We start from the raw sequence: 23,764 nt of genomic DNA on the forward strand, positions 1-23,764 counted from the left end.
AAAAAACAAACTGTTTGTAGAGGTTTGTTTAATAACTCATTTTGTAAAAATCCACTAATGATTGTAAATTCACAAATCCATAGTACATGTACATCCATGCATGGAGGAAGGACTCATGATCGTTGTTTTTACTGTTGTCACGATGGTATCTGACTTTGGCTGGCTCCTATTTTCAGAGTGTCACATTGCGTATCAAAATCAGTTTACCATCCAAATTGTTGTAAGCTGCTTTGTAACTGCAGGGATGACAAATTTCTTTTTTAATGTCTGTGAGATGAAAAAGTAAACTAAATTCTGATCTGGGCCTAATTTCATTGCTTTGCTTACCCTTAGCAAAAAATCAGCGCTTGTATATAAGCAGGGAATTCTGTGCTTACGTCCAGCATATTTCACGGTTTTGCAGGAATTTCGGCTTGTGCACATGCGTACTCCACGTTAAGTCTGCGCTTGCACATAAGCAGAGAATTTGGCGGTAAGAAGAGCCATGAAATTGGGCCCTGGTTCCAAGAAGACTGTTCCCAAAAGCCCCTTCACTCCAGGGCCCTGTTTCAAAAATTAACCAAGCACAATAAAATTATGCTTACCAAATCAAAGTAACCAGCCAAAATACCACTCCACATCTACCAAAAATTTGAAATGCTTTGACTTTACAACGCCCAACATTTGGATTTTAGGCCTTGTCCAAATACTAATAATAGCACTCTGCACTATCAATGCTGAAAACAGAAGCACAAAGAAGCAAGAAGCAGCTTGAAATAACCCATTTTTCTTTGACACATTTTCTCTTTACTGAAAGTTGTATTTTGGTGGCTTTTTGGAGCTTGTAAAAGTATTAGTAAATAAACATTGTCAAAAAGATACAATTTGTGGTTGGTACTTTTTTTCTTGCATTTTAAATTCATATCGATATGAAACCTTTGCTTGTATTTCTGTACATCAGTTACATAACCTGGAAAAGAAGAAACAAAGTTAAACTCTTAAAACAACTTAATTAATTCTTCAGTGATTAATTATTGTTATTAAATGAAAATTGCAATAAAACGATTAACCAGGGGGCACCCGGATTTGAACCGGGGACCTCTCGATCTGCAGTCGAATGCTCTACCACTGAGCTATACCCCCTCCATAGTTGAATCGGCGATTTCTAAGGATATAAACCCGTGCTAAAAACGCAGCGGCGCTCAGATTTCCAAATGAAATACTTTATTTTTAAATATTTTTTTGTGAGTATTCTAAATAATTTGATGTTCGTTTTTTTTAAAGGAAATATTTAATTAGAGTATTGTATTTATTTTTGTGTATATAATACTTTTAACAATTTGTTGTTATTTTGAACTTTGTCGGTGTTTTGATTACTTATCTAAAATGACCTTTAGAGCTTAGGTCATGGGTCATTCTTCTGGCAACGAAAAACGGCAACCGATGTCAACGACATTATTTATGAGAATGCGTGTTGCTTTTCTCCGAAAATAATGTAAAAGTAAGACGTTCTCCTTTTACTTTTTACAATAAGTGAATGATGTGATGTAATTTCTGTTGTATTTCGAAATGTCGTTCCTCATGGTTTGACCCTCAGTCTGTGAACGGTATTTTGACGGAGCGTGTTTCGCCTGTTCTCATCTCATCTCACTGAACTTAAAATAATAATAACACCGTACCGTGTCGTGACTATATTAACAGAAGTTGAGACAACTCGACCTGTCGACCATGGTTTTCGGAGTGTCAAATTTGAATTGTTTATTGATGGACTTCATTCAAATATTACCCTGTCACACCTTTCAATTAAAAATGGTTTTGGAAGTCACACAAATGTTGGCCAAACGTAGCTAATCATTTACTTATTTATTATCATTCAGACCGAGTCAGACTCAGACATAATCATGTCAGTCATGGCACGTTAACGGTTAATTATTGATTCGTTGATTCTGTACGGGATAGCCACACCAGGCTTTTCTACAGTACTAAACAGATGCAGATGCAGATTAATAATCTGTTCATAATTCTGATAATATGATTTAATAAAAATTAAAATTTAAACTGTGACTGTGTGAGGCTGTGAAGTTTCTTTGCAAATTGAGTCCGGCCACCACTCTTTATTTTAAACAGTTAAAGGGAATTGCTTGATAACTTTAATGGATGTTGTACTTTATTTCCCTAGTTTATATTCTTTTTTTAGGAATTTGTAGCTGAGTGTAGTTTAGTTACTAAACAGCAACGCTCAATTTCGACTGTTCAAGTGTTAACAAGGAAAATTCAGGCGTACGTTTCATCTCACGGATGGAACTCTTGCACTTTCATGCTCAAATGGAGTGTAGCAAGATTGGGATAGTTCAAAGTGGTGCTCTTGCCTCTCTAAATGCATGAAGTGGTGGCTGGAAAATATTCTTTGAATTATCAAACCTTTCAAAACTGTCTTTAGTTATTGTTGTTTCTGGTTTACAAAAAAACAATTAATGTATTTGTAACCCACCAAGGGCTAAAATTACTACAAAGTTCACAATTTAAAAATATTCCTTATTTATTTATAGCATTGTCTGTCTCCAAGCAAAATACAAGAAACCCGCAGCATCAGTCATGGAAGATGAAAATGCAGTCTCCCAGAAGGAGTCGGAAACTGCCAAGGAGGAAGAGAAAGAGACGGACACTACTAAGGAGAAAAGCTTAAAGCCTGGTAGCGCTGGCTCCTCCAAATCCAGAACCCCATCGGCTTCTAGTAAGAGGAGTGCTTCTCCGGCCAAGACCCCTGCCACGAAGCCTGCTGCCAAGCCAGCTGATAAAGGGGCAGCGAAGGGCAAGAAACCAGTCAAAGGTATAGTTTAGCAGTTTGTAATTGATTTGTTAAAAGCAAAGCGATGTTTGGCTAAGCTATTCAAATGCAAGCTCTGGTCTGGTGTTTCTTCTCCGCAGAGTGTGGGTTTGAGTCCTGGTGGTAGTGATTGGGACCATTAAAATACTTCAACATGATTACTTTGTCCTATCCTTTGGGTTGGACAATAATCCGTAGGTCTTAAAGGAACACGTTGCCTTGGATCGGTCGAGTTGGTCTTTGAAAAGCGTTTGTAACCGTTTGTTATAAAATGCATATGATTAGAAAGATACTGTAAAAGTAGAACATATTGATCCACACAAATATCACTCGAAATTGCGTGGTTTTCCTTTTACCTCGTCGACAAACACGGTCGGCGATTTATGGGAGTCAAAATTATGGGAGTCAAATTTTTGACTCCCATAAATGGCCGACCGTGTTTGTTCGCAAAGTAAAAGGAAAACCACGCCATTTTGAGGCAAATGTGAGTGGATCATTATGTTCTACTTTTAACACCTCTTTCTAACCATATGTATTTTATAACAAACGGTTACAAACGCTTTTCAAAGACCAACTCGACCAATCCAAGGCAACCAATACTACAAGTACTACGTTTTTAACTGAAAAACTCTGACCCCCCCCCCCAAAAAATAAAAAAAAGATGTCCCTTTTTATAATTATTTTTTTTTCATTTTATTACATCAAATTCATAAGAAAATGAAGATAGAAAAATATGGAACACTCCAGAATGCAGGGTAGAACTTTTAAACCATTTGGTTTGAAAGTGTTCACAACAACCTTCATACCTGCAAGCTTTCGTATAGCAAACTTTCATGCTTTGCGCTCATAGTTCAGGTTGTTTCCTTCTCATTCCTGAACCTTTTACTATTCAATGGATTTTTGTTTTGCAGGAGGCAAATCAAAGAAGGATGAACATGAAGAAAAGCCGGCAGTTGAAGGAAAAGGTAAGCGCTCAAACAAAGTGGCCCTGTATAGACCTTACGCACATGATGTCATATCAGTAGGGCGCCCTCACCAAGAGGTAAACACTGCCGTTCATTGGCCAAACCTGTGCGCCGCACATACAAATATGTGCGTTTTGATTGTTTCTTCATCGTTTTACCTCTAAGATGGTGGCTGGATGACTTCAGTGCATTAGGTCTATTCTGGCAGTTACTAATATAGTCAATATTATGTCACTCCCCATAATTCTGCCTTGAGATTCGTTTAGATTGCGTCACATATGTGTTATTTTTACTAGAAAGCTGCACAGATGCAACAGACTACAACCATAGCAACCAGGGTACTAGACCTAATAGCAACAAATGTACTTTACCCATAGCAACCAGTGTACTACATAGCAACCAAAGTGCTATACCCATATCAACCAATGTAATTATCCATTGCAACAAATGTACGTTACCCATAGCAACCAATGTACTTTATACCCATATCATCAGTATATAAACCCATAGCAACCAGTGTACTATACCCATAGCAACCAATGTACGTTACCCATAGCAACCAATGTACTTTACCCATATCACCAGTATAATATACCCATAGCACCCAGTGTACTACACCCATAGCAACCAATGTACTTTACCCATAGCAACCAATGTACTTAATACCCATATCATCAGTATAATAAACCCATAGCAACCAGTATAATAACCCATACCAACCACCGACTATATCCACATTAACCTGAACACTATATCTGTAGCAAAAGGCGCTTTATAAATGGTGATATTATTGTTATCACTAATGTTCCTGTCTTTACAGGAGGAGGCGGAGGAGATGATATTACGCCCCTCTTTCTGGCCTCCAAGACTCAAGAGCTCTTTTCCTGTGTTGCTGACGTTGACGTAACCGAAGAGAATCCTTGTAAACTCCTCCCTAAGGAAGGAATCCTACAAGATATGAAGACGAGGGCTGCTGTGTCTGATTTCCATCCAGTCAAACAGATTATGCTGGTATGTCAAGATTTACCCAAAACCGTTCCAATAGACCCCTTGAGGTAGACCTCACTGAGGTAAACAAAAACATCTTACTCTGACCAAAGGAGGCAAATCATTGGATGATAGTTGTTCGTTATGCGTAAAAACTTGTGTGTGACATCGGCGTCCCTGAAGTGTTTCACTTTATTGAAGGGGTCTATTGCTAAATCATTCAGAATCCGACAACTTGTTTGAAATGAAGTGGTTTTTAATGGGCTCAACATTCAGGTATTTAAAAATTCAATATTCATTATTCATGTCAAGAAAGACATACGATTCTAAATAAGAATGCTTTTTAGTTAAAACATTGCTGAACAATGTCGCTGCAAAAATTGGCAGAGAAATGGCCACAGGAAAGTCTTATATTTTGTCTTGTCATCTTCGCTGATGTCTCAAAGGGTAATTTATCATTTATTGCTCAACAAAAAATGTTTCTTCTGAGAATGCAGAGTATTCCCAAAAGAGGCTTTGAACTGAGAAAATGTGTCAATTTATTTTCTCTTTTTGAAACTTGAATCCAAGGAAAGAGACACCCTTTTGTTTTTGAACAACAGGTTGTAGACAACAGATGACAACAGATGATATCACAAAATTTCAACTTGCTAGGGAGTCCTCTTGATTTCTCTTCTATTTCTTTGTACATTTAGGACTACCCAGGTGAGGAAGTATTGGTTGTATTCGACCCAGACTTCAAGCTTGGACAGAACTTCTACATTGCTTTGACTGAGGAAGCAAAAATTCGTATTCTAAGCGTAAGTAAAATGCATTCAGTCCAAGATCTCTCATGGAAGTAACTGTGGGGTCTTTTTTATTTTCAGTGGTTTTTTTTTCTTCAGAATGTAGTAGTATGGAATTCACAAAGTCACACTTAGTCTTATTTCGTTTTAAGATGAGGTACTTGTCCTAAGTTAGGACTAGTCTAAAGTTTTTAATAACTCCTCAGACTAGTCCTAAGTTAGGACTATCTTTGTGAAATCGACCCCAGCAAACTTAGAATAACACCAAGGCCATGTTTTTGTTGCCCCAAGTCTTGGCCTTGTTGCACCTTTAAAGTGTGTTGGTAGATTTTACAAAGTTCCACTTGAAGTGCCGTTTACAAAACGGAAATGATCATGCCCTTCAATGAAATAATATAACGGGCTCGATTAGTTGACACAGTGTGTCAATCCTTCAAAGCTCCATCATGTCAGCCCGTGGCTGTATACTCCCCATGGGAGCTGAGAAAGGAATCTTGGCCCCAATAACCATGGTACTAAAAGCGCATTGATACGTTATTGTAAAAATTATTATATCTTTATTAATTAATACAGTAAGTTCTTAAAAGCAATAACCAATTGAATGTTTTTTTTTTTTTAAATACTGCAGCCTCCATCTGAGGAAGGTGAGGAGGGGGCGGAGCAAGTCGATGGTGGTGGAGGGGTGCCTGGTGAGGAGGAGGAAGTCATAGTGTATCGGTACGTTCCTCCAGAGCCCAAGAAGTGGGTGTCGCTCGGCAGCGAAGTTGAGATCGAGGAGGAGAGTGTGGTTGAAAGCAGACCTAAGGTGAGCTAGAATATCAAGCCTGATACTTCACAGAGGCCAGGAAGGCGATTGCCTCAATGCCCCCTGGTCATTACATTTGTGCCCTTGAAAAGCCCTTGGTTTATGAAAAATGCAAACATGGCGGCCAAAAAGCGGAATTGAGGATGCATATATACAAAGAATAAAAACACTTTGCAGAGCAAACTGTAAAAATTTTGTCCTTTAAGTAGAAATTAAATTATTTTCTTGTGCTGATTTGTATTCTAGATTCAAATGACTATCCAGCGAGTGAGACGTGACTTCGGTGCACCGATCAAGTTCACCGACCGGAACGCAGATGATGTAAAGGATGGGTTCATTGAATGCTCATCATTTGAAGACAAAAGCTACAATGTGAAGAAGATGGAGATGGATTTTGGAACTCAGGCCGTGCCTACGTATGCAGAAAGCGGCACACAGACTGAATGGTAAGTCGATGGTAGCTATTATATCTGTTTAACTTTTTTCATTTTCATCTATTCTGTTTCATTAATTAGGAGCCCAATTTCATAGAGCTGCTTCAGCATAGTAATTGGCTGAGCACGACAAAAGTAGAGCAGAGGAAAAAGTGTAGATTCGTGGATATAATGTACGAGCCGAAGCGGAGTACATTATACTAATGAATCTACACGTCTATTTCGACTTAAACTTTCTTTGTAAAACAACACTTGGCCACATTTCTATTTTGCAAAATTTATAGGCCTAAGCATGTTTTATAGTGCTCGCAACATTATATTGTACCATGTTCTAATCAGTTTACAGTCATGTTTCTACTAAAGTAAATTAATTAAAAGTAAAATGTTTTTTGAAAACTGAAAAAAATAACATGTTTTCAGCTGTGTTTTGAACATCATGATATCCTTAAATTTGGAAAGACAGTCATTTCAAGTTATACTATTCACTTCAGTTTGTAACAAATATGTGTAAGTGTGTAGATTTGTTACAAATGTACAGTTTTTATCAATAGAGTGACGTCACAGAAATAATTTAATAGTTTATAATCACATTCTTATTTCTTTGAGCAGGAAACATCCACGCAACCAAGCCACTCAGTATTTCCCGCGGGAATTCAACATCGATGAGAAGAAGACTTTGATGGAGACAGAGGAGGTGCTCAACACCATCAATAAAGTCACACCAAGGTATGCTGGGAGGATGAGAGAGGGGGGAACAGAGGAATGATGTGTGAGGGAAAGGTACATACTGGGAGGATGCGGGATAAAAGGGGAGGGAGGTATGGGAAAAAGGTACATAAAATTCATTGATCAGTAGGATTTGAAACTTATCTGATGATGTATTGTCAGTTGCTTGCATAAACATTGTGACGTACATCAGCTGCACTAGATTGTCATATCAACTTGGTTTTGAAGGTTTTCTGGGTTTTTTGTGACATTCGGACAATTTTATAGAGTTGAGAAAGGTTTGCAGTAGCACCATTTAAATATCTTTTTTGAGTAGAAATTGGCGCTGAAAAGAACCTGTGGTTGACCTCTCAACGTTTCGATCAGTATGCTCTGATCGTCATTAATCACCAGTTCTTTTCAGAACTAACACTACTACTCAAAAGAGACATTCACATGGTGTTATCGCAAACCTCTCTCAGTTATACTTCCACCATACAAAGTTTCAAATCCTATTTATAGAGACGCTTGAGAAACATAACTAAATGGAAAAATATTCTTGCTTAGCAGATCATTTGAATGTTTTTAATATTTTTGTTTCCTCATTGTGTGTAGGTTTGAGTTGGCCCTACAACAGAATGAGATCATGAATGTATTCTTTGATGACTGGGTGGCTCTCGCTGATGAAGACAGCACTTTTGGCAGCAAGTCTGACAGCCACCTAAAGGTAAGACAACTTTAAACACAGAAGACTCGCAATGCTGCTATAAGAATTTAGTTTCAAGTGACACAGACTAAAGCCTGTTTTATACTTCAACGAATACAAATTTAAAGGGAATATTGACGTCACATGTTTGTTCTTGCAGCAAATATTTCGTAAGTGTTGAGCACAACTCAACTATGGCGAATTCCATTCGTTGCTAATTTGTGAGAACTGAGTATACAGTGCTAACGCACATCTGTGTAGATGGGTTAAACCAAAATTAATCTAAAAAACTTGATTTTGTTTTCAAACAGGAGTACCAGTCTTTCACTGATCTCCAGTTCAGTAAAGACAAAGCCATCACCTGCATTGAGTGGCATCCATCAATCAAAGGCATCGTAGCTGTGGCTTGCTCGGAGCGCATGACGTTTGATGACCGTGTCGACAATGCCTCTAGGATTATCATGAGCCCCTCACTGATTCTCCTCTGGAGCTTCACAGATCCAATCCATCCACAGGTATAGAACTTTTTGGGGTTGGATTTTACAAAGAGTTAAGGCTAGTCTTAACTCAAGTTAACTAACTTAAGTTTATATTATCTTCTAGGACTAGTCCTAACTCTTTGTGAAATCGGCCCAAGGATTCTCTTAACAATTATTTTTGGATCACCATCATCTTGGCCCTATTTCATGGCTTGCGATAAATTCTTTGCTTACTGTGCGAGCGCTGAATTTCCGCGATATAGCTTATCTTAGCTGAGATTGCCTAGTAACGTAGAGTATACAAAAGCTTAAGTAAAAAACCCCTGCTAACCAATGAAATCACTTGATGTAGGCGTGGACTTCCCTGCTTCCGTGAGCGCTGACTGCCCATTTCTGAATATATGGTATGACACAATACAGCAGAAGCAGATCAGCAGGATTTGCATTTATATGACTCTTAAATACAAAACCCCAAGAAGATTAAAAATGCAAAACACTGCAATGAATATTACCATTTATGTCATTTATTTTTCTCATTAAATACACTGTTCATTCTATTAAAAAAGAAAAGAAAAAAGCTAAAGACCTTATGCATATGAGTTTGACGTGGTTTGAGAAGGGCGCTCTTGCCTAGAGAGGTCAAAAGGAGGTTATTCATTGGTCAATACAACATTGGGCAAGGGATATTTTGTATGGTCAGATTTTTAGGTTTTTTTTTTTTTTTTTTTTTTTAATTCAGATTTTGTTGGAAGCTCCAGATGACATCATCAGTTTCAAGTTTTGTCCGACGGACCCTAACATTATTGCAGGGGGGTGTATCAATGGCCAAGTCGTCATGTGGGATATCAGCAAACATTCCGACCGTCTCCGTAGCAACCAGCGTGGTAAACAAACAAAGAAGAACTCCATGATGAAACTGGTAGGTCCTTAGCTTGTAATCAGTTAGACGTTCGAGATATATTCGTAGTCAAACAAAACTAAGTGTGAGGTTCAGGTGATGGGAACAATACTATTGAATTTTGCACTTTTGCACTCTTCAGAAATCCCAAGACTTTTGGGACGCTTGGTGGCAGCAGACTTGCCAGGTAAAATTCATTGTTCTCGGTCATGTGTGCAAGCTCAGAACTACGTAAACAATAGAAATTTACCTGGTAAGTCTGCTGCCACCTAGCGTCCCAAAGTCTCCCCTTCTGTGGTCAATGAAATAGAGTCCTGTTTTTCTTCAATCGAAGGGATGGACTCAAGTCATTGCATTTTCCCATTTGAAAAATGCTTCACTCCTAAACCAGGTTTTTTGCAAAATAAGATGCCAAAGACTTCTTAATTTCTGAATTCTAATAAACAATGGTCGCATCAGCTATATAATGGTTATGGGAACTTAAACCATTAATTTGCACATTTCTCAGACTTCTATTAAAGTTATTGACAATGTAAATCAATTATTTCAAACCAATTGAAGATTATTTTCTTTTGCACCCATCCTTGTTTTTTTTATTGCATGTACAGCATGTGCATGTGGCAATCCCTTTCCTTCCCTAAGCATGCTTCATTAGGACTGCTGTACGCATGCCTGGGAAAAAATAAATTTACTCTGTAATTTTGTTGCCATAAATTGTTTCCTTAAACCTGATGTTATATAGCGTTAGGTTCTCTTAAGGCCCCACCCCCACCTCCATCTATACTCTGATAAATCAGACATCTGAATCTTACTTTGAATGCTGACGGTACGTCATCTCATTTCTTTCTTGCTGGATTTTGATTTTGCTTTTATTCTTTGCCATGCTTTCCTTGCTTTGTCAATCAAGCACTATGGTAGAGGCAGAGACCAGGTAAACTTGTTCAACCTCCGTCCACAATTCATAACTCCATTCATTTATATCCATGGAAACCATATTAATAGCTGACTTGTATGATTGTTTACTCACATGAAAAAAAGTACCTTTCAAAGTTAGTTATACTCTTTTTAATAGCCAACTTTTTTTATTTGTTGCTTATATAAAAGTTCAATTCAAAATGATTAAAATTGTTTTTAAGATTTGAGTCACAGTGATTCAAACACAGTGTTGATTTTCACAAGAAGAATATTTTTAATAACAGTTGTCTCCTTTAAAAAATGGTCACTGTTTTGAGTTGTCTTAGATTTAAAGTTTTTTTAACATTTATTTAATTCCCAACACTTACACAAGTTTTGCACTAACTCCAAAGCAACACAATTATTAACGCATAACATTGATTATCTCATATTGATATACTTCACAGGAATTAAAACTAATTTTGTTTGCATGGTGATGTCATTCATAAATTGGTTCAAAGCTCCATCGACTGATTTAATTTTTTTCTTCTTTTCAATTTCTTGTTTTCTGCAGTACAAAATTTTGAATCCGATAGTACTCCTCCTGTCCATTTTTAAAAGAGACTATTGCAATCACTGTCCGTTTGCACTGATGCCCAATTAATCCCTTAAAAAATATATATATTATAGACCCTTTCCTTAGATGACAGTTGAATGCACAAGTGTTCACATACTAAACACAGCAGTAGACACCCTTGCATTAACCACCACCGCTCTGAAGACACACAATGAAAAAAGCTAACACCCAGCTCTGTGTTGCAGTCACTCAGTGGACATTCCTTGTTCTCTTCACTTAACACTGAAAATCGTATTCTTAACCACTGTAAAAAAAAAACTGTGTGCAAGTGTGTGAGTCCACATAATGTTGTAAGTCCCCACATGGCCGAGCGGTCCACCGGATTCAAGCTCTGGTGTTTGATCAGCAGAGTGGGTTCGAATCCCGGTCGTGACATTTGCTACGTAAAGTTGGGGAGGTAGTGGTTTCTGCTCTACTGGCCAGGCTTTGGATTGATGATACCCAAGCCTACATCCGTATGGACTGTGAAAGGGGTAACCCTGTTTCAGTCCTAGGAGTAGGTGGCAACGGCCTCTGGAAAAAATAATTGTAGCCCACACCTTGAAATGGCCTTCAGGCCTTGTGTGTCTGGCGACTTGCATAACACGAAAATACTAAATAATAATAAAAACGTAGTGTAGACCTCTGTTGTTCTCAGGTTCACACTGCATATGTAGCTTTGAAACGCGTGCACACTACTCTCAGCCAAGGATAGGTCCTCATGGACCTCAACGAGGGTGCTGTTTTGGGGGCTTATTATACAAGAAACAAAAGTGCTGTTAATTTTTCCAGACATTTTCAAGTGTAACAAAATTAACCTCATCTGGATAATTAACACACAGAAAAGCACAAACTCTTTTCTGTAAACAGTTCGCTATACTAACACACATTTTTGTAACTTGCATTACTTACACTACACATTTCACTTGTACAAAAATAACAATATCTAGGCAATAAATACATAGAAAAGCACACACTCTTTTCTGTCAACAGTTCGCTACTGCTATACTTACGCACATTTTTTTAACTTGCATTACTGACACTACACATTTCACTTGTAACTTTAGAGTATACCATACAATTAAATGCCATTTAGATATTAATTTCTGTTCTTTATTCCAATTGGAATCATACGTCATTGTCACTCACATTCAAAGTTTTATTAATGTCTTAATTAAATTTAAAGAACTTATAATCAACAATATTGTATAATTGTGTATCTATTTATAACATGTTGATTATGTTATATGCTGATTTCTTATATTTGAAATAATGTTGAAAGACTTCCCCCCCCCCTCTCTATTGTCTGGGTGTTGTTTTTGTGTTTGTTGTTGTTTTTTGGGAGGCTGGTTTTGCTTTTAATAGCCAGTTTAATTTAGGTGGGAATGCTTATCAACAGTGTTTTTAATGCATTGATTTGTTGCCAATCCTGTTGATTGATGCATTGATTTGTTGCCAATCCTGTTGATTGATGCATTGATTTGTTGCCAATCCTGTTGATTGATGCATTGATTTGTTGCCAATCCTGTTGATTGATGCATTGATTTGTTGCCAATCCTGTTGATTGATGCATTGATTTGTTGCCAATCCTGTTGATTGATGCATTGATTTGTTGCCAATCCTGTTGATTGATGCATTGATTTGTTGCCAATCCTGTTGATTGATGCATTGATTTGTTGCCAATCCTGTTGATTGATGCATTGATTTGTTGCCAATCCTGTTTATTGATGCATTGATTTGTTGCCAATCCTGTTGATTGATGCATTGATTTGTTGCCAATCCTGTTGATTGATGCATTGATTTGTTGCCAATCCTGTTGATTGATGCATTGATTTGTTGCCAATCCTGTTGATTGATGCATTGATTTGTTGCCAATCCTGTTTATTGATGCATTGATTTGTTGCCAATCCTGTTGATTGATGCATTGATTTGTTGCCAATCCTGTTGATTGATGCATTGATTTGTTGCCAATCCTGTTGATTGATGCATTGATTTGTTGCCAATCCTGTTGATTGATGCATTGATTTGTTGCCAATCCTGTTGATTGATGCATTGATTTGTTGCCAATCCTGTTGATTGATGCATTGATTTGTTGCCAATCCTGTTGATTGATGCATTGATTTGTTGCCAATCATGTTGATTGAAGCATTGATTTGTTGCCAATCCTGTTGATTGATGCATTGATTTGTTGCCAATCCTGTTGATTGATGCATTGATTTGTTGCCAATCCTGTTGATTGAAGCATTGATTTGTTGCCAATCCTGTTGATTGATGCATTGATTTGTTGCCAATCCTGTTGATTGATGCATTGATTTGTTGCCAATCCTGTTGATTGATGCATTGATTTGTTGCCAATCCTGTTGATTGATGCATTGATTTGTTGCCAATCCTGTTGTGTGTTGTATTGTTTCTCCTTCATGTTAATGTTGTTCGTTTTTACATCGTTGTTTATTTATTGATTCTTATTCCCATTTTCAATCAGCCTGGTTTTGAGGATGAGAATGTCGATAAGACGCCTGTCATACGATACTGTGCAGTCTCAGGGATTGAACACAGTCATAAGACGGCCATAGCTGACTTACAATGGGTCCCGGATCACATGGAGGTAAAACAGACAATCGGAATTTGTTATTCTAGTAAAATATTTTAAAGGCAATGGACACTATTGGTAATTACTCAAAGTAATTTATAACAATGGAGCAATGGAGAGCTGTTGATAGTACAAAACATTTATAAACTGCTCCCTCTCAAGTAACATAGTTTTTGAGAAAGAATGAATTTCTCACTAAAATATTTGGATTGAATTCGGGACCTCAGCTGAGGTCTAAAATTCAGCATCTGAAAGCACACAACTTGTGCGACAAGGGTGTTTTTTCTCGCATTATTTTCTTGCCATTTTGACGACCAATTGAGTTCACCGGTGAAAGATGACTTATGTTTTACAAGATGATTACAAGGTGTAAGATGATTTATATTGTTACATTTTTCAGATCACGCGTATGGGGATTATTGTGGAGAACAAGACTCAGACATGCAGTCAGATTCTAACCGGGTCAACGGATGGGTGAGTAACTATTGTTTGCTGATCGAAGATAGCTACTCGTGTTAGCGTACCTAAAGTCATCGGAGCGTGTGGGTTTGAATCCTGCTCTGGATGATGATGGAATAACTCAAATCCCTGTCATGACACTTGTGTCCTTGAGCAAGACAATTAACTATAATTGCTTCTCTTCACTCAGGGGTATAAATGGGTACGTTCAAGGGTAGAGGTTGATATTGTGTTTGAAAAAGCCTTTGGAGCGCCACGGCAGACCGGGGATGTTTACTGCCTAAGGGGCTGAGAAAGATAACAGGAATGTTATTGGCCGACTCGACCCTTGCAAAAAAACAGCCTATGTCAAAAAAATGACATTTTGAGAAAAACAAGTGCAGAGATAAGATGTTTCAGAATAAAACGGAATGAAAGTGTAAAAAGAGGCCGAGATAGGACATATTATTCACATCCATACATATTATGCCTTTGAAACTATGAAATGGAAAAAGTGCCCCAAATAAGTAGTTATATTATGCAAAAAAGATTTTAAAAAAATTCAAGTTTGGCTGTTTTGCCTGGATGGGCAGCACTGACCTAAGCACGTTTGACTGATCAAAGCACGTTTGACTGACCAAAGCATGTGTAGTCATTATTATTAATGTTATATATTTTTGTTGACTTGTTACATCGGTATCTGGGATACAAAGCCCCCTAAGGGTCACACTCTGTCTGTAGAGGAGGCACGGCAGAAGGACAACCCCCTGGCTGTATCAACCATGTTTAAGCTATATAAAAACTAGTCATTATTATTAATGTTATATATTTTTGTTGACTAGTTACATCGGTATCTGGGATACAAAGCCCCCTAAGGGTCACACTCCGTCTGTGGAGGAGGCAAGGCAGAAGGATAACCCCCTGTCTGTATCAACCATGTTTAAACATCTGGACCTGACATGGAAACCAACCCTTAAGGTATGTCTGCATTACATGCTGTGTAATTTTTTAACTAAAAGGTCTTTGTCTAAATATTGTCTTCGGAGTTTTAATCACACTCTCAATCTCAGTTACCCACTTTGTAAAACTAAAAGTACTCGTGCTTTTGAGTGTGTTGCCCCTAAAATTTTGAATTCTCTCCTACTTTGGAATTCTCTCCCACATGCTATCAGGATCATCAATAATACAGGTACTCTCAAAACATTGCTCAAGACTCATTTATTTTGACAGGCTTTTGATTGGTTTTTATGTGGCCTACATTGATCAATCATGGGTGGACTAAATGCTAGCACTCGAACTTGCTCTAAATTGATTGATATACAAGTTGTATGGATATTGTGTTTATTGATAAGGGATAGGAATTCAAACCGTCCCCAAAATCAATGCTGTTTTATTCTGTGTTTTTACTGTAGTTTCCAGTGAGTAAAATTGAAGGAACTGGGGAGTATGGTGTCATGAGAATTAGCATCCAAGAGAGACAAGGAGATAGGGGTGCCTGTAAGTATAGAGACTTATCATCACATGGCTACAAAGAGCCCTAGAGCCTAGACTTCCAGCAGGCATTCTGTTCTGTATTGTTGCTGAGCGATCAAGTGCACTAGACACAAGCTTTGGTGTCTTTGATCTGCAGAGTGTAGGTTCAAGTCCAGGTCTTGACACTTGCGACCTTTGGATGAGACATAAAGCTGTTGGTGTTTGTGTGTGCTGTGTCATGCACATAAAAGAACCCGGCACAAGTGCTTGAGCTTGTCGAATACAAGATCTGCAAAGAGTTACTCAATATTCATCTGTTGTTCATTTTGTGACTTTGTATCAAAAAGTGTACCCATGATTGTGGCTGTGCACATATACATGTAGTATCTCAAAAATATTAACATATCTCTTGAATATTAATGAGATACTATGAATATGCATGTATCTAGTGGAAAGCAAAGTGATAAAGGGTCAGACACCAACTGAGTGTAGGATCTTGACACTAGTGTCCTTAAGCAAGCCATGGAAAACACTTGATGAATATGAATGTAGTACCTCTTAAATATTAATGATGTATCTTATGAATATTAATAAGGTCTCATGAATATGCATACTTACAGTGGAAAAGAGTGGTAAAGGGTCGGATACCAACATTGGAGGCATAGGCATGGGAGGCTCAATGAGGACAGGCTCAGCTAAAGACAAGAAACCTCTGGAAGGAGCCACCTCAAAATTCTTTGTCGGAACTGAGGTAAGAACAAAAAACAGGTTGAAATGAGAGTAAAGTGGTTGCCCTCTATCCTAGGTCTAATTTCATGGAGCTTCTAAAGCATACAAAAATGCTAAGCCCATAATTATGCTTACCAGAATAACAATACCAGCCAAAGTACCACTTTACATGTACAAACTGGTACTGCTTAGTTGTGCTTGGAAGAAATGTGGTACGCAATATTTATATTAAGCTTAAGCAGCTCTATGAAATTGTGCCCTGTTTGTGATTCTGATGTAATTTCATTGTACGCCAATTTGCGAAAATGTATCCTGATTTCGCATGTAAACTCTTCATACTGAAACATTTTCGCCTGCACAGAAACTCCCTGTGCAAAAACTTTGAGTCTTGCGCGTTAACTCTTTGGCGATCTCGGCACGTACTTGATTTGTGCGTACACCCAAGCTATTCCGAGCATGATACACTGTTTTGACACTTTCTAGCTCTTGTTTAACGTGCGTGCTACTTTAGGAGTTTTTCTTTTACTAACAGGATGATATTTTTGTTTTGATCCTTTACAGTCTGGTGAACTTGTGTATGCTGATTGGAAACTGGAGAAAGACGTTGACTCAGGCAAATTACAACGTAAGTCACATCAACTCCTTCAACTTAGCAGGAAAATAGAATCCAATTTCAAGAATTGTCTTGAAGTTTTTGTAGTTCTCCTTTCATTTATTTTGGTTGTGAAGCCAAGGACTCTCAGCAAAGCAAACTTAATCACGTTCCTAGCCAATAACTCCATGGAGAAAGACGAGAAAAGAAATATCAGTTGTAGATGAGGGAGGAAAACCCCAGAGAATTATTCCTGAAAACCCGATCCACATTGTGCCCCCAGTGGGATTTGAACCGGGGTTGTAGAGGTGGAAGGTGAGGAAAGATACCACTAAGCCAACCTGACCACCTGTATAAGATAGATAAGAGTAAGGAATAATAGGCAGGGCATTCGGGGACTGTTTGAGAATTAAAAGGTTAAAGGATTGTTACAGAATTAGTTTTTGCTTACATAAAACCTGTAGAAGTTTGAGATCAATCGGCCATCTGGGTCACAAGAAAATTAAAAAAACGGATTACACATTTTGTATAACATCCATTAAAAACAGTTAATAAAGCGCTCAGTGACGATAAACTCAAAACGGGATATTAGTTTTATTTGTTTCTCATCAAATATGACATTTCAGACAGAAATATCACCAGGGATGTTTTCTACTATCATCATCATTAGACCTTGTAAGTTTTATGGAAATCTGTGATCTTAGACGATCTTTTTTGGTACCAATTCTGGTATGTTCCTTTAAACTGTGAATACCTTTCTAAAATAATATTTTGTTTTATTGATATCGTAATTCAGCTCCGAAGCCCCAGTTTGCCAAGTTGTATCATGACTGGAGAATAAACACCCTTCAGCGATCTCCATTCTACAAAGATCTCATCCTGACGGTTGGAGGCTGGAACTTTACTCTCTGGAAAGAAGGAGTTGAGGTAAAGAAATGTTCACTCAAACAAAATTTCTGCTAATGTTACCACATTCTCATATGTTAAATCAAAAACCTGAGCAGCCATCTTTTGTCTGATGAAAAACTTCCAGTGATCTATCTTTAGCAGTCTCGAAATAGAAAAGATCATGGGGTGAATGGGGTGAATGATCATTTGTCGCCGCCGAGTTAAGACATGTGAGACTGTTGATCGTTTCAAAACCAAATTGAAAAGACACCTTTTGTTTTCTTGTTAGTGCCTGGAGCACCCCTTGGATGGATATGCTTTTTGCGCATTTTAAATGTTTTTATTATTATTTAATATTACCATTTCTTCCTTTAGAAGATGCAATGAACATGGTTATGATGTAAAATTTTACCTTTAAAAATATTCTCTCAATTTTTCCGACCCCAGGGTGGACCCATAATCCACTCAGCCACAGCACCCAAGAAACTAACGGCCGGTTATTGGTCACCAACTCGTCCAGCGGTGTTCTTCATCGGCTGTGCTGATGGCAATATTGACATCTGGGACCTGTTGGATAAGACCCATGAGCCATCGCAGACGCAGAATGTATCGGCTTCAAGTATCACTCAGATCTACCCATGGGTTGTCAACAGTAAGTCATTCTAAAACCACTTTATATGGTGTGTCATGGTCTGGTTGTTAAGAGCACCGGATTCAAACTCTGGTGTTTCTGATCAGCAGAGTGTGGGTTCGAGTCCCAGTCGTGACACCTGTGTGCAGGTCAAAACTCACGCAAAACACTTATCTGTGATGCTTTGTCAGATGGTCGTAAAGCCTTTGGCCCTGTGTCTTATAACACACGCAAAAGAACCTAGTGCACAAAAAGAGAAGGGTTTTGCCCCGGTGTTCCTGGTTTGATTGACTGCATAATGCACCACAGCAACTTGTAAACCATTACATGGTGCTATGTAAAAGGAGTAGGTCTCATATTTTAAAGGTAGTCCCACATACCTTGCAGGAAATACTGTATGTTACGAGATCGAAAACGAGAACGTTAAAAATGCATGCCCTCAATTAGTTGAATAAGCGTGGGCGTATTCTGCGCGGAGCAATTAGAAAAACTGGCCTTCAGACATGTTTTCACTGTTTATATTGTCAACAGATTGATTGATCATTCATTATTCCTTTTTTTGTTGTGATTGAACAGGTAAGCAGCAGCTTCTTGCAGTCTCTGATAGCGTAGGTACCTTACATATATTAGAGGTACCCTGGACCCTACGTCATGCCACCTCGGCAGAGGTAAGCTTCTTGGCTATTTTATTATGTTAAAAATCAACTCTATTTAACTTTTTCTTTCTGGCTTGTGGAAGCCAACTTTATTCAAGGTTGGCATTACAATGAGCAACCTGGAACAAAGTCAGTTTGATGTGTCATCATGTAACTGCATTAACTCCTGGAATGATATTTGAAAAGTTTCATTACACAAAAGGGGGGGGGGAGCTAGATTATTTCAGATTGCACGGTAGCTAGAGGCAGTTCGAATCCTCAGTTGTCTAACTGGTAAGACATTTGCTCTAGAATTGCAAAAGTCGTGGGTTCAAATTCTGCCAGAGTAACTTGCCTACAGTATGTATTTTGCTGACAGGACTTGGGGAAAGTACTGAGTATACAGCACTTACACGCATCGGTGTAAGGGTAAGGCCAAACAATGTTAAATAATCAAGCTATATTATTTCTTTGTTTTTGCCCAGCTCCCAAGTATGTCTAGCTATATTGATCGTGAAGTGAAGAGGCTTGAGTACATCGATAAACGCCAAGACTTCCACATTCAGAGCAAGAGGAAGTTGGATGCAGAAGAGGCTCAGAAGAAGGTATTCAAAACAAGATAATTCTCAAGACAATATAAATGCCCTTGCATTAGTGAGCCTTTCCTTGATACAGATCTCAAGAATAGGATTTTTTACTCCATAGATGTATACTAAAACTATGTGTCTAGAGACTTGACCCTGGGGATCTTGATTTACCAATTAGGATTGAAAATTTAACCAAGCTTAGGCCTTATAATTAACAGAGGCAACGACGACAATCACCTCCATGCCCTCTGGTCATTGCTGTGAAATGCTTGAGTAGAAACCAACAATTTTCTCATATTAAGGCGAAAATGCTGTGGTGCCTTTGCCCTTTCAATAGCGAGGCCTGCAAGGAACTTATTACTTTGCCAAGGAGTCAATACTTTACCTGAGGGAATTGTGGCTTAACCCAAGGTACACAACTCTATGTGAGACTTTACCCTAAGTACTTGAAACTTTACCCTCCTTAAAAATTTATCTTATGACTTCAGAATTTTTCCCCTAGGACCCGATTTTTACTATACTTGAAATTGTACCATACGGACTTCAGACTTTTCCAGAGGGACTTGGGACTTTACCCTACTTGACACTTTACCATAAAGAGTTTAGGCATTGTCATATTGCTATGAGACTTTACCATGGGAACTTTATATCTCAAGCGACTATTTTTACAATTTTTGGTTTTTGTTTTACAGCTGGTGCAGCCCGCAGACCCTAGTACTGAGGAGGTTGAGAATAAGATGAGGGTCGGATTCTTGGACTACAAAGAAGATGAGAAAAAGTTCCTGGAAGCTCTTGGGCTGTACATCCCACCGGAGGAACCCCTGCCTGAGGTGTAGACGAACCCCACCAGAGCTCTCCTCAAACAGTCATCTGAAATGTATGTGCCTACAGTTTATTTCAACCCTCCCTTGGCAGTGTAGTGCGCCACAGCACCTTGTAAACCATTACATGGTGCTAAGGGTTAGGTCTCGTAAATCAAACGTAGTACCACATACCTTGCAGGAAATACTGTATGTTACAGGGCCTGAGGAGTGATGGATATGTGCGCTACATAAAAAGGCACTATTATTATAATGTAAAATTTGAGGCATTGCATGGTGAGGTATCAACGTATATTCAGTTGTTACTCAGTTGGAAGAGCTTTTGGTGTTGATACCTCTCTCTCTCTTCAAACAGTCATCTTTATGTCTACGGTTTACTTGAACATCCTATACACTCAGTTTAAAGAGCCATTATAATGAATGCCTCTCCTGTCAGGGATCGCAATGGCTCTTTGTCCTAAGTCCAAGGGCAGCAATGTTTCGGCCTGTCTTGGACGTTATTAGACCAAGGCTTCATTTGTTTGCCTCTCCGTCGCTTTCACTATGTGCCCTTGAACATTCTATACACTCAGAGCCTGGGGTGTTGATACAGACAGACCCTCTCTCTTCTCCTACCTTCTGTTACATGCCTGAAATCATTAGGGTTGTATCGTAATTGAAATGAACTGCGTGTCATTTACCATCTTGTACTCACTGCCACTTCATGATCTTCCATTTATTCTGTCCAGAATTTTAATCCGTCCAGTGCACAAATATTGTGTCATTTTGTATGAATATCCGGGCTATTTTATGCAAGATACAACGTTTAAAAATGTTGAAACTTTAGTGTTTATTTAGGAGGTACAATTTGTTGCAGTGCCAGAATAGTGTCATTATTATATTCTTCTGGTAATGAAACCAAAGGCGACTCGTAAGTCAATTTTATCACTGCAGCTTGCAAGCCTGAGGAAACCTGGAAACATGGTAAACAAGGGTGCTTGCTATGTGAACCAGAAACACTGGAGTTAAACAGCGGCTACAGAATGCTCAGAAATATGAAGTTGTTACATTTTTGTAATAGATGCAGTCCATATGAAACAGAAAAAACATATAACGAGTCTCTTACCTCACGTTTTTTAAACGTGGTATGTTTTTTTTCCCGAAACACTCGCAAAATTCTGAAAAATAGTGGAAGAAAAAACACTCTTGTCGCACAAGTTGTGTGCTTTCAGATGCTCAAATTCAATTTAAATATTTTAGTGAGAAATAACTTCTTTCTCAAAAACTATGTTACTTCAGAGGGAGTCGTTTCTCACAATATTTTATACTATCAACAACTCTCCAATTGCTTGTCACGAAGTAATTGTTTATACCAACAATTACTTTGAGTAATTATCAATTGTGTCCAGTGCCTTTAATGTCCCATCCGGAGGACAAAACAAGTACATGAATTATGTAGAAATGTCTTATTCAAGGGTCAAGTGCCAAGACCAGACCCCCTACCCACACTCTGCTGATCAAAAACACCAGAGTTTGAGTTCAATGCACTTATCTGTTCGGACATGACAGGACTTTGTCTATTTTAGTCCCACATAATATTTTAGTCCCACATAATAAACTACACAGCATCAACCGTCCCACATGTATGTCCTTTCTGAAAGAAACATAGTGGTTCTTCCATGAAAATAATAATAAAATGATTTAACTTACGGTTGATGTTCAAACCCTCAGCGCTCAGCTAGCATAATGATAACCTGGCTGCAAAAATAGAATTTGGCTTGCAGAAAATGTTTCCTTAATTTTATTGGTTTTAAGGAACAGCTTGTATCTGTACAAATAATTTAGCAGCAGAGCAGCACAACAATTGGCATGCACTCTTCACTACTGGAGACTCAACTGAATCCTTCCCACTATCCTTTCTCATACTTCACACACACTTCTATGTACACTCTATCAGCCGACACCCCGATCCTTTCTTATGGGAAACTAACCCCCAGATTATGCTAATAAGCTGTAAGGTTAAACTTGAGGTTCACTGCTCCTCATGTTGGGGTTACCCTCTGGGTCAAAAGTGTGCATAATGAATAACTAATATTGACCCTAAACAACCATGGCCAATTGGGTCCTGGCACCAAGCCCTTCATGAATATTTACCCAAAGTTAAAAATAACTTGAACAAATTTATGCAGTATCTCTGACGGAAAGCAATGAATATTCATAGAACATCCAGGCATTTGCAGTTTTCTGTGACAAAGGGTTTTAACGTATATATACACTTATATTGAAGGCTTTGGTTTTTTCCAACTATTTCAGATTTCCGTCCTTTTCAAATTTTATAATATTAATGTTTGTTGTAAATTTATTTGAACCACTCTATGATAGTTCCGTCCTATGTATCATATTTCATACAATTTTTATGGAAATTCTATTGAAAGATTTATATAAGTTTGTTGAAGAATGTGTATGGTTTAAATTATTAGTTTAAGCATTGTTTTTTGTTTTGATTTTCTATTAAAATATTAACTGTTTGTAATTTGTAACTACAAATTAAACGTTGATTTATTTGAATACAAAGTGAAACAAATGATCTAATGCATCTTATTATTTTATCAGCTTTTTTAGCCCAGTTTCACAGTTGCATAAAATCAAAAGGGGTAAGTGTTGCATTTTTTGTGGAAATTGGGCTAATATTGCTTAGGCCTATAGCCTTGCGATTTTTAAAATTTTGCTCTAAAATGCACAACAAGGCTATACATTTAGCCTTGCTTTGCCATCCTTGTTGCATTTTAGAGCACAATTTTATATGTTTGTATACAAGGTAATAATATATGCCCTTGTTGCATTTGTGAGCAAATTTGTTGCTTTTTATGGCAAAATTTGATTTAAGCCTTGTTGCATTTTAGGGCAAAATTTGATTTGATTTGGGGCCAAATTTGATTATAAGTACACAAGGCTTGTTGTATTTAGAGAAAATTTGTTAATGTACACAAGGCCTTGTCTACTTTAGCGCAAAGTTTGATATGTACACAAAGCTTTGTTGCATAAGTATTAGCCTTGTTGCATAAGTATTAGCCTTGTTGCATTTGTGACAAACAAACATGGGGAGACAAAAGCAGGGAAGACAACTACAGGGGAGGATACAACTTGGGACTCAACAGCTGATGAGGCAACAACTTGGGAGGCAACAACTGGGGAGGCAACGACAGGGGAAGCAACAACAACTAAGTTGGAACTTGGAGCCCCCTAACTGAGGTGTGTTTGTTTGACCATGCCTGCTTTTTATGAAACCTAAAAAGAAATTATATATTAATTTTTATGAAA

General features: G+C 38.0%; 1 protein-coding gene and 1 non-coding gene across 4 annotated transcripts; one reads left to right on the forward strand and one right to left on the reverse strand.

Annotated features, from left to right (window-relative positions):
• The first annotated feature begins 86 nt into the window (after positions 1–86).
• On the forward strand, positions 87–22,938 carry LOC139945811 (dynein axonemal intermediate chain 3-like). 3 transcript variants are annotated; one of them, XM_071943256.1, is made up of 23 exons: positions 87–1,480; positions 2,529–2,809; positions 3,718–3,771; positions 4,592–4,782; positions 5,454–5,558; positions 6,172–6,348; positions 6,595–6,794; positions 7,392–7,508; positions 8,103–8,214; positions 8,505–8,708; positions 9,412–9,591; positions 10,478–10,501; positions 13,563–13,685; positions 14,071–14,144; positions 14,951–15,086; positions 15,521–15,605; positions 16,202–16,332; positions 16,872–16,935; positions 17,699–17,829; positions 18,238–18,442; positions 18,998–19,089; positions 19,542–19,661; positions 20,336–22,938. In XM_071943256.1, the coding sequence occupies exons 2-23, from the start codon at positions 2,575–2,577 to the stop codon at positions 20,477–20,479; spliced, it is 2,904 nt and encodes a 967-aa protein (XP_071799357.1). In that variant the 5' UTR covers positions 87–1,480; positions 2,529–2,574; the 3' UTR covers positions 20,480–22,938. The 3 variants fall into 3 exon arrangements, with proteins under 3 accessions (XP_071799357.1, XP_071799358.1, XP_071799359.1); XM_071943257.1 differs by having other exon boundaries at positions 4,595–4,782; XM_071943258.1 differs by lacking the exon at positions 10,478–10,501.
• Trnac-gca (transfer RNA cysteine (anticodon GCA)) lies at positions 1,051–1,122 on the reverse strand. The gene has a single exon. It is a non-coding gene; the product is annotated as a tRNA-Cys (tRNA).
• Positions 22,939–23,764: the final 826 nt, after the last annotated feature.

The sequence above is a fragment of the Asterias amurensis genome, chromosome 13 (genome assembly GCF_032118995.1).
Source record: "Asterias amurensis chromosome 13, ASM3211899v1".
Classification (NCBI taxonomy): Eukaryota; Metazoa; Echinodermata; class Asteroidea; order Forcipulatida; family Asteriidae; genus Asterias; species Asterias amurensis.